Source organism: Plectropomus leopardus, chromosome 24 (genome assembly GCF_026936395.1).
Source record: "Plectropomus leopardus strain MGB_pleo_1.0 chromosome 24, ASM2693639v1, whole genome shotgun sequence".
NCBI lineage: Eukaryota > Metazoa > Chordata > Actinopteri > Perciformes > Serranidae > Plectropomus > Plectropomus leopardus.
The window spans coordinates 5,262,837-5,281,983 of NC_142199.1; the positions used below are offsets into that span (position 1 = coordinate 5,262,837).

The 19,147-nt window shown below is 38.4% G+C and overlaps 1 protein-coding gene across 3 annotated transcripts in view; it reads right to left on the minus strand.

The window, feature by feature from the left end:
- ncam2a (neural cell adhesion molecule 2a) overlaps positions 1–19,147 on the minus strand; it is a 342,808-nt gene that overhangs the window by 75,580 nt on the left and 248,081 nt on the right. For all 3 annotated transcript variants that reach the window (XM_088074600.1, XM_088074601.1, XM_088074602.1), the window contains exon 5: positions 15,549–15,686. In XM_088074600.1, the coding sequence (XP_087930726.1) occupies positions 15,549–15,686 (138 nt within the window). The remainder of the gene's footprint in view (positions 1–15,548; positions 15,687–19,147) is intronic.

The following is a 19,147-nucleotide window of genomic DNA, read 5'->3' on the forward strand; positions in this document are numbered from 1 at the left end:
GGATGAATCACTGAAATCTGACTATATTCTAAAAGAAATTTCAGTCTGTATTGAGCCTGATAGTGAAGGCTAACATTTTCAAATGGATTAAATTGGCCTCGCGAGTGCCCTGTAAGCACTCACAGAAAATGCTACTTCTGTTGGTAATCCCATGGGGATTTCAAATAACATTTTGACCCAGCTTTGGTAGAAACACAAAGGAGCTGAACACAGTGATGTGAAACCATAATACTATTGTCTGATTCAGAAATGCTCAGCTAAATCCATATAAACAATGGCGAGACAGAAAATGTGTTTCAACATCAAAAACAACTGTACCATCTATGAATAACAGCGCTCTTCTTTTGTGAATAAACTATTCAGTCTCTGTCAAGTGCTCAAGCTACAGCCATTGTCTGCCTTGTCGGGCCAATTTCTGCTGAGTCAAAATTAGAAGTGCTTTATCGCTGTGATTTTAAGGTTAGTGGTTTGAAAGACATGCGAATACAAACTGAGACAGCTTGTACTCTCTGGGGTATGTAATATATACTGTTTTTTTGTTGTTGATGTTGTTATGAATACAAATAATTGATTAAACTAGAATTACTGCCTTGCGGTTGTATGCCTCCGTGCACCAGTCAAGTTGCACTCACAGTTTACATCCATGTCTGTAAAAACATGAATTCTTCACACACATCTTCCCCCCAGCAGCACAAAAGATCTCCATAATTACCAGTTTCAAGATTAGGGTCTCTAATTCAGCATCTGAGCAAATGTCTCCCCTTCTGTTCCTGAGCTCTCAGCTCAGTAATGGACAGGAGAGTGCTTTTGCAGAACATGATGTCACAGTGAAGTTGAATTTAGAAGTTGTGGATATAAAATGTCATAACGTTATCATTATATCCTATAAAACATCTGTGTGAAATTCTATCCTAATTAGCATGTGCGTTCTTAAATTAGGGCCAAAAAACAAGTTTTGCGAGGTCACATTTACCACCTTTGAGCACCAAATTCTAGTCAGTGCATTCTTAAGCCCAAGTGGACATTTGTGTCAAATTTGAGGAAGCTTCTTTAAGCCCCTCTTAAGATACTGTGTGCACATGGATGACACAGAAGCAAGGTCACAGTTACCTTGATCTTTGAGCACCACATTAAATTAACTCATTGTTCAGTGGACATCTGTGCCAAATTTTAAGAAATTCCCTCAAGGCCCTCCTAAGATATTGTGGTAATGAGAATGGGAACGATGCAAGGTCACTGTGACTTTGACGTTTGACCACCATAATCTAATCAGTTAATTTGTGAACATAACGTTCACAAGAACAAGACAAATGAGGTCAAAATAAACTTGACTTTTGACCATCAAAATCTAATCAACTAATTTGTGAGTCTATGTGAACGTTTTGGCCAAATTCGATGGAATTCACTCCGGGTGTTGAGATATCATGCTCATGAGAAAGAGATAGATGAATGGATAAGCCAAAAACATAATCCATTCAGACACAACTATCGCCAGCACAAAGGCACAGAAAAACTCTTATATACTAATTGATATTTCATGTTCTTGGGCCATGCAGATAAATACAAGACTTTTCAAAATCATGTTTTTGCTTAAATGTGGTGGCAAACTGGTCTTAAAATATCCATGCAGCACACACTTGCATTCATTGTACATATAAATACAGTATTTCTTTCTAATCTCCTGCAAACAGCAGTATTGATAAACAGCAGAGGCTCTGATGACTTTATCAAGAGTACATGTTGAGCGCTGTCAGGCGCACGCAGCATGTCCCTGTCATCTTGTCATTCAGTAAAAGGAGAGCAGAAACGGCCTTTTCTCCGTTTGCCTTTGCAGTGACAAGGGAAATGACAGCTTTATGGAACAAGCATGTTTATCAGACGTTGCAGTCCATTTCTCAAGCCTGCACTTCTGCTCCCACTATTACTGCTCTGCTGCGGCTCTGTTCAATCTCAGAGCATGATAAAGCGTGCTGAGAGCGGTTTATTGGAGCTGTGGAGTGTTTGCTCCCCCAGTTTGCAACCGTCGGGCAGGTGAGAACAGTGACAATCAAATCAGTGCACCATGTGAACACCGGGGGTTTGAACCAATAGCAACTCAAATTTCAGTGCAATAAAAGACAAATTAACAAAAACACAAAAATCCGATAACAAAAATCCGATGCTCATATTGAGCTCACATGGAGAAATTCCTTCTAAAAAGGCGCATGAGGCTTTAAATCACAATATACATATTGGGCATGAAAAATCTATTGAGATGTTAATGGGTACCATAACAAAATCACTTTTATCACAACGACCCAAAACATATAAACAAATCAAATAGTACACTGTTATTATGTATCTTAATCAATTGCCAATCTTTATTTTTTTAATCCCAAAGGCCAATGACACAAACTATGCTTGTCATCCTGCCAATCGACTGCCATTGATTTGATTTAAATTCATGCTGCACTTGTGCAGTAAAAGTAGTAAAAATAGAGTGAATGCAGCTTGTGGGTTTTATCATGGGTCAGGTCGTGGGAGCAGCAGGACTTATATTAATGAGTGGGGGCGGGTCTGGATTCTGCTCTGTAAAAATATCTAATAAAAATGCAATAAAGTGCTTGAAAAAAGCTCTACAAATGCATGCAGAATACATTGTAACTGGGATGCCACACATCTGGACTTGGAGATCTCAACCATGAGCAAAAGCAATCTGTATTGTTCAGCCCAGTCCTCATAAAATAAATATCTGGCCCGAACATTGAAAGAGCCTCTAACTCTCCCATTTCCTTCTGCTTCAAGTAAACCCTGCAAAAAGCTATAGAAGACCCCTTCCTTGTAAAGTTAAAATAAGTATGGGCAATAGATCAAGGTCATTTGCATAATAAGATCTGATTACTTTGTCGGCAGGACTGAGATAATGAGAACAATTATTAATGCCAGATATCAATGGCCTGTGATCAGATGCTATTATCTAGATAATGTATCATGATACAGATCACATTTCAACACCACGTGTAAATGAGATCTAAAGTTATAGATAGTGTAATTACATTTTATTAAACCAACCAAAAATCTCTGCAATATATTAATATGAGACATGTCCTGTAACTTTTATACTGCTTGTAATTAGCCACCATGTGTTTAAACTAAACAAAATTTACCACTCTTAGTTTTAACCGAAACTCTGTTGGTGCAATCAAACTGTCAAACATGGCTTGTTTGCTTTAAAACAACCAGAAAACAACATGCACTCGTAACAGTTCTGGCAGCAACTGAATCTTCCACCAGTTTCATTTCACAATCTGGCTAATTAATCGAAGACAAAGATCAACATAAAATCAGCACAGCCCACACAAAGAGTTGTTATCATGAAAACAAAGGGGAATCACTTCTGAAAAAAAACATCTTGAAATTTTTGTGTCTGAAAAGCTGCAAATAAAAACCTACTTAACAGATGTTTGCACTTGTGTTAAATACGTGCTATTGTAACTGGCAGCTGCACAGCGATATTATTTCAGTACCATTTGTTTTCCTCTGATCCAAATAGAGAAAAAGGGTTGAAAAGCATTTAAGGTGTCACTTTGTGGGAAAACAAAGCAGAATTGTTTTGTATTCCAAAACTGCAATTTGGTGCGAGAGTTTCTGAAGGTTAATGAACTAATGTGATGTCTTTTAGAGGACGCTTATTCCATGGAAAAACAACCTGGTGGAAATTTTAATTAGAATTACCGCCTCCCTGTTGTGTACCTCTGTGCACCAGTGAACCTGGACTCACAGTTTACATCCATGTCTGTAAAAACATGGGTGCTTCACACGTCTTTCCCCTCGGCAGCACGAAGATCTATAAAACCAGCACAGTTACAAGCTGGACACCCAAGATTAGTGTCACCAATTCAGTGCCAGACTAAATGTCTCCCATTTTGTTCTTGAGTTAAAGTGTTGAGTAATGGCCAAACTTTTTGCAAAAAAGTTATGATGCCACAGTGATCTTTTTGAAGAAAAAAAGTCATCATGTTAAATTTATATTGTATTTACCATTTGTATAAAAATACAAGTAATAAAGTATATTATAAGTATATTAATAAAGTCACAGTGACCTTGACCTTTGACCTTCAGTGTTGTAAAGCCCTTTGAGGCAAATTGTGGTTTGTGATAATGGGCTTTATAAATGAAATTGATTTGACTTGACAAATTCTTACTAATATATTCTTGAGTCCAAGTGAACTTATGTGCCAAATTTGAAGAAATTTCCTTAAGGTGTTTATGAGATATCAAACTCACGAGAATGAGATGGATGCAACTTTAAGGTGATCTTGATCTTTGACTTTTGACCACCAAAATCTAATGAGTTTATCCTTGAGTCCAATAAATGTTTGTGCCAAATTAAAAAAAAACAAAAAAAACCCCACCCTCAAGGTGATCTTAATATACAAAATTCACAAACAAGAGAGGGCTGCAAGATCACACTGACCCTGGCGTTTGACTAACAATATCGAGTCAGTTCACTGAGTCCACTTGAGTCCAAGTGGGTGTTTGTGCCAAATTTAAAAACAAAACAAAACAAACAAAAAAAAAAACCCACTCAAGGCCCTCTTTAGATATTGTGTTCACAAGAATGAGATGGATGCATGGTCACAGTGACTTTGATCTTTGACCACCAAAATCTAATTAGTTTATTCTTGAGTCCAAGTGAAAAACTCCCACGTGGTGCTCTTGAGATATCTTATTCACGAGACTGAGACAGAAGAAGTCACAGGCACCTTGACAGTTGACCTGTGACCATCAAAATCTATTCAGTTCATCATTGAGTGTGGGTGGACGTTTGTGACAAATATGAAGAAATTCCTTTAAGGGGTACTTGAGATATTGTGTTCACAAAAATGGAAAGAACAAACATTCGAATGTACAAATGTACGAACATAAGGACGTTAGGACATATGGACGTACAGATGGACACACCAAAATATAAAGCCTATGGCCACAGCTATACCCGTCGCAGAGGCATAAAAATATATGACAGGTGGCTTAAAATCTCATTAACATGCAGTGTTGATGTTGTGAAGTTGGCAAGAGAAAAACAAACATACTTAGGATAATGAACGGGGAATTCTAATCGAAACAAGGCATCATCGCAGATACCTAATGAACCAAACGCTGCGGTGTACTGTAGTCTTTCTTAAAAGATCAATTACACTAACGACACCAGTGTGTATTCATGGAAAAACTCTTCACGGAACATCTAAACACCACAGCGTCTGATCCGTCTCATGCTGCCTATTTATCATCTGGTTATTGCCAAGAAATATTTCCATTTTTGTGAGTAAAATCCACACACAATAGGAAATGAAGGCCTGCAAATGTACAGAGACACACATCAAGGTGCAGAAAGCTTTTCAGGGATAAAAATGGCCTAAGCAATAATCAAACACCATGAGTCCTTTCCAATAGTCCTGACTCGGCGAGTGAGAGGAGCAAGCATCTGCCTGACATGATAACCATTGATTTCCACGCCAATAGATCTCCATTCTCCAGTGTCTCCCTCTCGCTCTCTCCCGTCCTACACTCCCACATCAGTGAGGCTTGTTGAAACAGCCCTGTTAATGAGACACACTGCCAAGCAGAGAGACTTCAAAAGAGCAAATCAGCAACAGGGTTTAAGCATGCGAGAAAAAATAAAAAAAAAAAAATCTGGCGAGCTTTATGAATTCTTCATGTATTAGTCATATTCTTGAAACTTCAGAGGCTCGGTGAAGATAAATGTGAGGTTTACAGACACAAGCATGAGCAAACATATTTCAGGAACTGGCTCAGACTGATTTGAGTGAGGAGCTGGAGGTTTTCTGCTGAGCGCTCAATGAACTCAGCGTCACCTGTGTTTCGAAGTCTGAGTAAATGTCATAAATGTTTTGCACCTACTAGGAATTCTGAATGTTTTGAGACAAGACCTTTGCCTGAGTGCTTAAGAGGGATTTATTTTGCCTTCCAGATTAACCAGCGCTGGTTTCTAATTGGGAAAGGAACATGTGTATGATGCATATTCTCTCCTCTGTGGTTATGATTGATGTCGCCGAGAAATAATTTGAGAATTCTTGAAGGACACGGCCGGTAGTTTCCAATGACAGCTGAAAAGGGGGAAATTGCGGCTCTACTGTGTGAGTGAGTGAACTGGCAATTAAGTGGATGTGTCTTGGAAGGGTCTAGGGGAAATCAGGAAGTCATTTGCATTTTGCATCACCATCAGTTGCCATAGAAACAAACTGGGAGCACTGTGGCTATCGGGTCATCAAAATGGAGAGCAGAGAGTTGTTTGATAGTGATTAGGGGAAAACATTAGGCTGTATTGAGTGAAGAAAAATGGAGGAGTTGGCAGATGCTAGCCACAGATATGAGCTATAATCTGTTTAATAATCAAACTGATTTGCATTAAAGTAGTAGTTCCATATTTTGTTAATTACACCTTTTTGTTTTCTTGCAAAAAGTTTGATAAGAAGATCAATTCCACTCTAATGCTCAAAAAGGGGTTTCAGGATAATGCATATGTGTGTGTGTGTGTGTGTGTGTGTGTGTATATGCCAGGCTAGCTGTGTCTCCCTTATGTATACTTTTTTTTTTTACAAATACTTTCTAGACTAATATAAGAGCAGTACCAATCTTCTCTAACTGTATCTAACTCTGAAATGAGAGCAAACAAGCTTATTTTCAAAAATTTTAAACTATTTCCTTTAGTGGGCAAGCAGGTGAGCTTTGTATATGGCACTTTTGTTTGCCAGTCTGCCATCTACAACTCTATCTGATGTAGATACTACACAGGGGATGACAAATGTGTTTGTCTCCCTATAATATGTCTCATTTCATGGGGTTCCCCTCAACGTTCAGGGATGAGAAATCACTGCGTGTCACAACGAGAAGGACAAATATATCCATGATAAAGAGAACTGGCACGGAGGGAAAGTAGACAGGGACTCAGACAGAGTAATATTAAATTCTTATAAGACAGCGTACAGGGAGTCAAATTGCATATATAAATCACATAATTACGCTAGTTTTCTATAATAATTGTAAATCACTTAATATCTTGCTTTTAGGTGTTTTTATCCACAATGAGCTCTGTACTGTGGCTAACAGACCTCCTACATGATAACTTTTGAGGTCAGTTCCTGAACTGTTCCCTATCCATCTAGACATTGAGCTTGTTTTGCCTTCAGGTTGGTTAGCTATTCTCAAAATGACCACAAAGTGACCACTAAGAAACATAAAGTAACTGCAAAAAGACACAAAATAACTACAGGGACACACATTGACTGCCAGGAGACACAAAACAACCAAAAGCAGAAGAAAATAACTCCAAAGAAATGCAAAACAACCATAAAGACACACAAAATGACCAAAAAGAGTGACAACAAAAAGACAAAAATGACCACAAAGAGGCACAAAACAACCATAGACATAAAAACATTAAGGGAGACACGATACAACCACAAACAGGCAGAAAATGACCACAGAGAGACACCAAACAACCACAAAGAGACACAACATTACTACAGAGACAAAAAACAACCCAAAGAGACAGAAAATGATGCACAAAATGACCACAAAGAGACACAAATGTCCACAAAATGATGAAGATGATTACACACAGAGTAGGTAAATCAGACTGCTGTTATTTTAAATGCTCATTGACAGCATACAGAGAGCCAAATTACAAATGAAAATTATATAATTATCTTAAGTTTCTATAGTAATTGGAAATCACTTGATACCTTTCCTTTAAGTGTATTCCTCCACATTGTGCTCAGTGACTTAAACAAGACTTTCAACTTTTAACAACAACTTTTTTACGTGATAACTTTTGCAGTCACTTCCTGAACTGTTTCACACCCTTCTAGACACTGAGCTTGTTTTGCCCTCAGGTTGATTAGCCATTCAGTGGGTGGCCCTCTGTCTCCATACGCCATCATCCTCATCTACGGTCCGCTTTGATGATACACTGGAGACTGGGAGCTGCAGCGGGTCAGCCGAGCTTCACTTGCTGCATGCTTATAGGCAAGAAAAGCTTCTCTTTTATCAACTGACCCATGAATATTTATGGCTTCACATGTGGGGGGAAAGAAAGTATACAGTAAGCTATTTCAGCCCTGCATTCGGACAAAATATTGTTCTGCATGAATGGCTGGAGCAGCGTCTGTTAACACAGTGCTGAAGTAGTGAGAACTGACATTCGTCTGACACGGCGTGTCAAAAGAACAGCGTGACATAGCGTTGCTACAAGCTGAATATAACGCTATGTGAAAGACGGTGATCGAGTTCATTGTTCTGTACAAAGCTAACAAAAGAGACGCTGCAACATTCAACCACACAACAATACACCAATACAATTTGCAACTTTCTGCAGAATGTTTCAAAAATATTGATTAACTGCAGTTAGAGCAAAACTGTAATAACTCAATTTCAGCTTTTAGAGATACATAGAATAAATTAAAGAAATCCTCAAAGCTATTGTCAGAAGTAAAATGCTTTTGCTTTCTTTGTAGCAGCTGAAAACTCAATCAATGACAAGTATACTGAAAACCTTCCGAATTGTCTCAATTTTCCTTTATAGCGTCATCCAACAAGACACTTCTGCTAATTGAGTCCTTAAAATAAAGTTGGCAGAGTGTTCTCAGCTTGACCCGAGGGCTTCTTAAGCTCCTTTCAGACACAGAATACTTAACACTGCTGCCTTCATACATCTGTTAAATTAGGGGCCTTTTGTCATTCAGACACAGGTGTCTGTTACATAAATGCAACTCTTTATTAACTCCTATGTGTTTGTAGGTCTTTTTACAATATTTGGTCAGATTTTCATGTTTTTATTCATGCATTTTTTCTAAGGGCTAGCCAAATCTATATCCACAGGGCTTTGTCGATGCTTTCGAAAGAAGTATACGTTTTCATTCTGCTACAGTACAGAAAAATGCTGTATCCCTGGATGCAGCAATGATGCTCTTGCAAAACAGTGTCGGGGGGACTTGTTTTGGTGTAACATTTGTACGTGGGGAGGCTGGCATCTACAAAAGAAAATACCTCTCAAAACAATATGTGTGTCAAGTGTCAATTTTTACTGATAAAAAAAGAAAGAAAAAAAACATGATTTGATAATTGTTGCCCTAGATTTGAAGCCTGACTTTACTGTAGCTCTGGAGGAGATCACAGGGCCAGTTAAAACCAAAAATGATTTGCGAGCTGCATGTGGTTCTTGCAGAACATTATAACAACCATGGATGGACTGCTGAACAGGCCTACCAGGCACAAGCCAAGGGGCCAAAAATGTCAGGGAACGCTCTGACCTTTATCTGCAAAATGCTATTTCAATTACTAATGAGGCTGTGTCTCAAAATTAACATAAAGAGATACAAAAAGACCATAAAGATAAACAAAAGAAACGCAAAGAGACGAATGATAAGTACATAAATGGGCAAAACAACCACAAAAAAGAGACACAAAATGACTACAACGACACACAAAACTAACAAACGCCTAAAACGTCAGGGACCCCCAGGCTAAAAATGACACAAAATAACCACACAGAGACACAACTGACTACAAGAAGATGCAACCTCAAGTAGACATTAAATGACTACAAAGAGAGACAAAACAACCACACGGAGACAAAGACTAATGAGAGACACAAAACAACCAAAATTGTGTGCCAGCCTAAATAGCTGGCCAATGGCAAGTTTATAGCCACAATCTATATCCAATGAGTCAGACTACAGCCCAGATAAACCACAGTGATGTAGAACTGGGCTCTCGAAGCAGCAAATAGTGAGAAAAAATAAATGGTAGCATAAGAAGAGTCCAAAAATCAGTCCAGGAGGATTTGTGCAGGAAGATGTCCAGATTCAGCTCCCTCCCTGTTGGCTGTCACTGATTCTGTATGGACAAGAATCAATGTCCATCCTGACTTTGGCACAAAAGAGAGATTTAAGTGCTCAATGCTGGACCTCACGAGATGAGCTGCAGCCGGAAGATGCCCTGCAGCTGCAACGCTTTAGTCCTCATCCTTTCTTCTCTATTCTTCCTCCAGGGGTCTTCACACTGAGAAACACTGGCTGTTTTTTATCAGTTTGTTTATCGTACCTCACTGGTTTATCCCCAGGCACCACAACAGAGAACAGTTCACCATCCGCAGCTGATTGATAAAACATGGAGCGCAGTCTGTTGTTCTCATTGATATACCTGGGCCTCCTAGCAGTCGACTCTATCTGCTTGTGTTGGGGCTTCTGTGTTGTTCGACCAGTCCGGATCCTTGTCGATACAATGTTTTCTCTGGTAACCCTGCTGGCTTCTTCTTCCTTTGGAAATCCTCTGTTAAGACGGCTCTTCTCACTCCACCTTGCCTTCACGATCGCAACCCACAGAACGGAAATAATCCTCGTGAATTCTCAGAGTGACATGCCCCATAAATATAAAGGCAAAGGTAGAAAGAGAGAAAACAAGATTTTTCTATGTTTTCAGACCAACAAAAATAGTTCTTCAGAGCGAGAAGAGATTTACAGGTTTGGCTGCAGGGCAGGAAAACGGAAACGGTACATGTGGGGTGCAAATGGTTGAAGTTACAGGCTTCAGTACAGCTGCTACAGCACATCACAGGCCACTGCGCCACCCGCTTTGAATGTTATCACTTGATTAAATGCGTGCTATTGGAGGCAATCAGCCTTAAAGAAAAGAAGGGTTGGGTTAGGTCGTCAAATTGCCATCACTTAATCAGGGATCTGGCATCAGACAACTCAGCTAAAAGCCACCTTTCGCAGTACAATACATTGGTGGACGACACCAGTTTATGACATGGTTGGATATAACCAGTCGCGGCAGTATGATACACCACCGGATGACATTTAAATGCCGCCGGTCACAAGTTCCCTATACGGTAGGCAGGATACAAAAACAAACAAAAACTTCACAAAGGCATGCACATCTCTGCAAATTAGATTATACTCCTATAAATATTTCATACAATTACCACCAAAGTAATATTTTGAGATACATGCCCTTCATTTTTTTCTAAACCTAACCATGTGCTCTTGTTGCCCAAACCTAACCACATGCTTATGTTGCAGAAGGAAATAAACATATACGAGTTTTACTGGTGTTTTAAGTTTGAAAAAGAAGGATTCATCTAAAGAGCAGAAACTGTACATTTCCTATTAAAAAGAAAGTGTATTTTGAAAAGACACAATGCCACAGACGTAAACTGACATGCCGTCCCGCAGCATCAGCAACAAACACAGGAGGATACCGAGCGTATTTTATGTAGACATGAACAGCACTGACCAAGCAGTGATTTTTACAAGTTGGGATGAGAATGTGTTGATTATCAGTAGATTAAATGTGTGTAATGTTTATTTTTATGCAGCGACGAAGGAATTCTTGCAATGTAAAGAGCAAGAAAGTCCACAAAGGTAAACTGGTCAAAAAAAACAAAATCACGGGACGTTCTCCCAAGAGAACATGAGTCACCACAAGTCAACATTATTTTGACAACATGACTTATGTGATGCGAATAATGTCATGTGACATATGGCACATGAATAATAAACATACTTATCTTAAGCCAGATCCTACTACTGATACCCTGGCAACCTGTATCTATGAGGCTGATTACCACTGATAACGCTTATTTAATTGAGTGAAAACACTAGTAATTTAATTAATTTTTTATATGAAAAATAACATTAGAGTTACCTTAAGCAAAATAAACTAAGTTACATATTATCAGAGGCTTTTGACAGAAGGACAACTTTAAGAGCATATTTTAAATACTCAAAAAAAGTAGACAAAAGTCCACAAACTCTTGTAACTGATATCCCAGAGCTGTACCTGGTGGTGTCATATTGGAAAAACTCATTGGTTTCATGAAGTTTTCTCTAAGTGCTTTATATATTAGATAAGGACCAAATGGTGTTCTTACAAATCAGATTTTGTCTGTGAGTCTTTAGGGATCAGCTGAGTGAGTGTCCTTGAGGCGGAGTTAAGCTCACCTAAATGTGTCTCTCCTCAGAGAGCGCGCTCCACTCCGGACCCTCCACAAAGCGCTCCACACACTGTCCCGTCTCAGCCCCACATTGCCGGTGTCGTGTCGCTGCAATAATAGGTCGTGCCTCATTGAGCAGGCTTATTGGATCTTCCTCAGAAGTGAGGTAAGTGGTGTGCTAAATTGAATGCAATTCATAGTTTTTGGGCGCGGGCCGCTCCGCTATTACATTAGGTGGGAGAGAATTACATAGGCAGAGACAATATTGCAGCTGTTCAAGCGTTGCAAGACGCTCGTGGCCTCAGTGAAATCATTTCAATCACCCCAGCAGTCTCAGGTGACTCGCTGTAAATGAGGACAAATGAGAAAATTAAAATGACATCTTTCGATTTTTGGCCCGTAGAGCCAAAGGACATCGCTAATTGAAATTTTCAATCAAACTAAAAAAATAAAAAATAATCATGCTATTGGTTGCAGAGAGAGCAGACCTGCTATCAGAGCTCCAATGATGAACTTATCGGAGTCAGTGGAGCTGTCAAAGCTGACAACTCTGTTTGGATTCTACAAGGGTCGACGCGTTCAACCTGAATTTCCAGCTGAGTTCCTGCTGATTCACAATCATCGACTTGACTCTGAACACTGTAAACAAGCTCTGCGATGTGTCATGTTATAGTCGTCTTGTAACAGGCTCGACAGCAAACTTATTACATTACAAGGATGTGTTTTCATATTTAGCAACAACATCAATTATTAGTTAGAAGAAAACACCAATTCCTTCCAAGCTAACAAATTATTACTAATGAATACAAGCTTAACTACGTGACACTGATTCCTGCTCTTGAGCACCTTTTAACCTTGGGCGTTTGAATGCCTTGTAGGCTTCAGAATGCAAAAAAATGTTAAATTATGAAACCAACAGCAACAAGAAAACTTGTGTTTGCAGAGGAAACTCAGTCCCTAATGCATGCTAATCTGTTGACACTGTGTGAAGAGGAGCGTGTGTCTGTGTTCTGCATTAAAGCTCCGAGCTGAAAACTTCTCAGCTAGGTTTGGAGGTTGTGGTTTGTACTCAGTAAGATGTGTGGTGATAGTGGCTCAGGAACAAGATTGTTTACTGGGCTATGTCACTATAAGAGGATTAGACTCCACAACAAAAACTATCCTGCAGATAGTTTACAAGTGTTCTTTGCAATTGTAAACAATTTAAAACTCTTTGGAACTTCATCCCTGTGTATTTTTAGACTGCACAATAATCTCCACAAGATCATGAATGTTTGCACAGTTTCAGTTTACATTTATTAGTCCTTAAACTCAGAGTCAATGTTACCAGGGTGTGTACAGTAATCGGATTTCTAAATGTAATGCTCTTTAGGACCTTTTCAAGATCATTTTTAACCCTTACTGTATGTGTTAGGTAAAGGTAAGTAAAAATAAGTAGTATGTATGTGATCCTGAGCAGAGACTTAAAGAAATCTAAGGCCTAACATTCACAAAATTGTATTTAAGACATTAGCATGAAAATGAGAATGAGGAATTTCTCCAACAGTATTGCAAAAAGAAAAAAAAGAGATAAGGGATATGAAAGAATGAAATAATCACTATACATATATGAAAGGGAGGATATAAATGTGAATGACGAGTGTATACAACAGTATTGCACATAGGACCTGTGGCAGTCAAGGTTCAATGGTAGCAGTTATGCCGATGCATATTTGCATTTTTGTGGGAACAGTACACAGCAACAGTGTAAATGGCGCATAGGGAAACCAGTAAATTATGTTATTTCTAGAGCACATTTCTACAAATGCAGCACCTGTAACAACATGCAGAACTACAGAAGTACGGTATGTTTTTTTTTAACATTATTTTTGTCAAATTCTATAGCTACAAAATCCAAAATTAGAGAAAAAGATAGAGCTAAAGTGAGGGCATACATGTATTCACCAGTAAAGATTTGGCCAAACTGCTATTTTTGGGCTAGGCTTTATTTAATTTAATTATTTGCAAGGTAGTGTAATTTGGGCAGAAATGGAGGAGACTGACCTTGCAATCACAGAAAGCTTTAACACTTGACATGATTGTTTTTAAGGAACCCTAAAAGCTTCAGTTGTGCTAAAAAAAATCTTGTATCATGAAGCGCTCCAAATAAAAGCAGAAACCAGTAAAACGTGAAGGTCTGTATCACATCTTTTGAACATTTACAGAATAATTACTATATACTGATATATACTGTAACCGTGATATGAATTTATAAAGACCAGGATACAAGATTTTGGCCTTATCACCATTCCCTACACAATCCACATAGCAACCACCATGGTTGACTACAAGACGCTAGATCACCGCAGGCCAAGCATAAATGCCATGTAACATGTCCCAGGCTTAAAACTTCATGTTATCTTTATGAAACTAAATTTCCCAGAATCCCTACCGAGAGGAAAAACTACAAGAATGTAGCACAAAAGTAGATTTATATTGTTGTGTAATAACATGTATTTTCCATAGTGTTTCCTTCCCCTATTTGTCTCTCGCTCGGTTTTTCTCGTTATCAAACTCTTATCAGATCAGAGCATCAGCCTCTTGTCATGTCATCCACATGCAGTATATCTCTCCAACCACTCATCGCCAGGTTGTTGTTTAACCTCTGTGGTGGCTACAGGTCAGGCTGACTCAGTTTATCGCCGGTGTTTTGTTTCCTCATGTTCTTTCGTGCCAGATTTGCTATTCATCTATCCACCATCTACAGCCAGCTTAATCACAACCATCTCTGTTTGTCACCATCTGTCCCATAACCTCATTCTTTGTGGCAATAAAACCTCTTTCACATCATCATTCAGTGTCCTGTGCTTGGGTTCTACTTAAAATCAAAAATGAATAGCCACAACAATGTTTTTGGGGGATAAAAACGAAGACTTTTGGCGTTCTCATGTTCGGAGACAAACTACACAATTTCTTGCAGCGAGTTCCATCAAGGCTGGCCCACACAAAACGATTTTTCATGATCAATCCAACACCGCCCACGAACAAACTCCATTCACAAACAGCGGCAATAAATAATAGCTCTGCCAGTTTTCACGAAACTTTTTCTCGTAAACTGATGAAGAACAAAAAGTGAAATAAATAAAACGTGAACATACCTCGAGCTACAAGAAAAATCTGGCACGTTGATTTTTAAAGCCAGAAAACTCATTTGCACGCCGATTGTTGGGCTCAGATTCAGCTTGATTCTCGTGATGTGTGCACGCCATTACACAACAGTTCTCAAACAGGAAATCAACAAATTTCCAGATCATGATCGGTGTGTTAGCTTGCGCTTTCTAGGTTCTTGCAGTTTTTCCTAGTTATTTAGGACTTATGAAGAGCTGGAGGACTACAAATTAATGAAAAGCCTAAAAGTCTGACAAGATAAAGTGTCTTTTGAATCCTGAACACTATGGACAGTTTGGACATTGTGGTCCCTGAATATGCTTAAATTTACATCTAAATACTCCCTTTCATGAACTGCATCTCGTGTAGCTGTTTGTCTTGTGTTTTCTCAAATGTAACTCACCGTTGACGACAACAGCGATGTCCACAAAATCAATCTCGCCGCGGGCCTCTACGCTCGCTTCGCAGCGGTACACTCCCTCGTCAGCCTTGGTCACCTGATGGATCTGCAGGTTGTTGTTAGCCAGCACCTGGAACCTGCCTTCACAGCACAGGCAAAGAGGAGGAGGAGGAGGAGGAGGAGGAGAGGCAGAAAGCCAGGCACAGACAGAACGAGAGAGTGGGAAGAGGAAACGACAAAAGAACAACAGTGTATGATAGAGAGAGAAGTGAGATAAGAAAGTTAGGAAAACAGCAGGAGAAAATTGCCATATCCTCTCCTCAGTAGTTAGACTGTCAATCTTCACTTCAGCACATTTACCTGATAAAGTCCACACAGATAAACACTCGCGCAATTACAGTCCCAAATACTCCCTCCCGTTGCGGCCAGTGTGAGATTGGCCAGAAGTGATGCGGCCTCTATCTCATTTCTCTCAAGCAAAGATATTTATAACCGTGCATCGTAATTAGAGTAAAATGATTAAAAAAAAAAAAAAAAACCTTCTTCATGTTTCATCATCACCGCGGCACTGACGATTTGAATTTCAATTAAAAAACGTGACAGATTCAAGGGGTCACTCTTTCTAATCAGCGTTCAGGCGTGCCTTTTGTCTAGATGGAGGATGGGGAAGTGGTGTGGAGAGCTGTAAATCAGGGCGGAGGAGAAGAGGATATAATGAATCCTACTCTACTGCTTCCTTCTATCTCCCCTGCCTTCTATCAGGAAATAATATTGCTGAAAGTTAATCTGTCCTCTGAGTGCTTCTCTACCTTTGTCTGTCTCTTTTAGCAAAGGGGTGATCTTAAAAAATGATACACGTTATGGAAAGCCCTTTTTAATATGTAATCAGGACGGGTAGTAGTGATTAAAGATATCAAAAAATTGCTTTTTGACTTGTGCAAAGTCCAAGTGAATGTATTCATACACAATTTTGACTAATAGCAATTTAAATTGAAGATATTTACAGTTTAATTCTCATTAATAAAAATGTTAATTCTTGACGTCAACAATTAATTTGTTACTGGTGGAAATGCTCATGGTAGATATTTGCAACTGAATTACAACTAGTCAACTTTTACCATTGACTTCTGTTCAACATCAGTTACAGATATCAAAAATCTGTTCTCACTTGTGGAAATGTTAGTTATTAACATTAACAGGTAATTTCCTAGAGTGGATATGGTCACTGAATTAAAATTAGTCAACATTTACCACTGAGCTCTATTCAAACTCAGTCACAGATATCAACAATTCATATGTGGAAAATGTAAATTATTGATGAAAAATGTTTCTCAGGAAAATGTTGTGTGTCGCTAACTGAATTACAATCAGTCAATCTGTCAATGCAGTTTTGACAAGTCAAAACGCAGTTTCTACATATTAAACTATACTTGTAACATGTAAAACTTGTTTTACCGATATGTTAAATTAACTTGTAAACAAAACAAAATTTTTACACATTTTAACATGTCCAAATGCCATTTCCATTCTTCAAAATTAAATCCCCAGCCATTCTGATTAAATGTTAAAAGGGCTTGCCACACATATATGTCAACTCCGAATCAAATGGGATGGAATTTGATTGACAGTGTGATTATTGCAGATTGAGTTTAAAGACATCCATTTGCCAGAAATAGCTGTTTTTGAGAGATGCAGGGTGCTGGTTTGCACGTCTCACGGGAAGCTACATCTCCGAATGTCACCATCCAACCGCTCCGTAATCCATTCTCTCAGTCGCTTGTTAACATGGTTTCTGTCCAAGTTATACGCCTCCTCCAGGGCTGATGGGATTTCTATTTATAGAATTTGATATCCTTGTCTTATTGTGAAGCCACACAAAGGAAGGAAATAGCATTTCCTAGAGAACAGTATTTTTTGGCACATTAGCAAGTCTTTTCAATGAGAGAGAGAATTGGGACTCGTGAGCATTTTCCCCCTCAATAATCAAGTGCGTTTGGCAGGTTTACATTCAAAATGTAATCCTTTTGAGAATGCTGCTTACTTGCAAGTTTTATTTCCATCACAGTCTACTATTGAAATAATAAAGATCAGTTGCACGGTTTAATAATGCCAAACTAAATACTTACTCTACTAATTTCCTCACAAAAGTCACTCTTTAAAGCCCCAAACAAAATAATTTCAAGTCTTAATTTTTTCTCAATAACATTAAACTTTCACAACAAAATAAACAATTTCAAAAGTTAAGTTGTTTGTTTTGTTGTTATGATTTAAACACTCAAACAAAAATCCCTGATGTGAAATATGCCAAACTACTTGAACTCTCACTATAATAACATATTTTCAGTGGCTTCATTAAAAGAAACTAATTAAACTTTTAAATTCCCCACAAAACTCTTTCTATCCATCCATTATATGAACAATTTTCCCCATCCAGGTCTTATGTTTTAAAGGTACCATGTGGAGTAAACAAACAGAGGTATGTTTAAAACACATTGTTTGTATCCTTGAGGCCTGACAAACAAGTTAATGCATTTTTTACCTCATAAAACATTTACAAAGCCAGTTTCTGGAAGAATTTGAAACCCACATTGTTTATGTTGATGCCTGCTCGCTTCCTCTTCATTGCCTTTGTTGGCACACTGCAGCATTTCTTTACCACAACAGAAAACCCTCAGCAGGACAGTGTATCATGTCACCTGCATGCACACAGACATGCAACATGTGCACAACAGGGACTTTTTCAACCATTGCTCCAAAAACTCCACAGGTTACCTTTAAAATATTTTGGTAGTTTTGAATTATTCCATTGAAACTGTTCAGGTTGGACCTTGGGTTTCTAATATATTTTTTACCATAAGCAAATGCAGAATTATGCATTTCATAGCATAAAGAGTTTTAGACTGGTAAAACTTATTTTGCAAGCTCTGGTAAAGTTTCTTTTGCCCAATTACATCTACCCATCTGGCTTGAGACGGTGTGGAATGTGAATATTTGGAATTAAATTGCTGAAATTCTCTCTGAGATTGAAGTAAAAACCATACTTATTATGCAGCTAGATGAAAAGCTAATTTTATGCAAATACATTTAAAAAATGTCATAAAAAATGCTCAGTATGTTTTTTGTGTGTCGAGGTGGATATGTTATGCTTGACAGAGAAGGTTTTGAAAGACCACGTACCAAAAAATGTTCCAAAAGACATTTAGAAACTAACCAGCATTTAAATATTTCTTCTTCAAACAATAGTAAAGTCACTTGAAAGAACACAACATTATTTTGTGCAGAAATGCATTGGTGTGACGTGGTAAAGCATCAATCTTTTAATTTTTTTCACTAAAATATGTTCTTTTTTTTCTTTAAACTGATTAACACAATCCCCATACAGAAGGAAGCATTAATGCTCCTAAAACCACAAAAAAGTGTAAGAGCGATGTAATGTTTATTGAGTGTTACTTCACAGGGATGAGAAAAATTGTCAAAACAGACATGAAGAGAAAGAAAGTTAAATAGAAAATGTCTCTAACTGCCTTTTTTATTTTTTAACTGTACTTTACTTCATACCAGTAAGTGCAGTTGAATTCGTGTCTTTGGCAGTTGAAAACAAA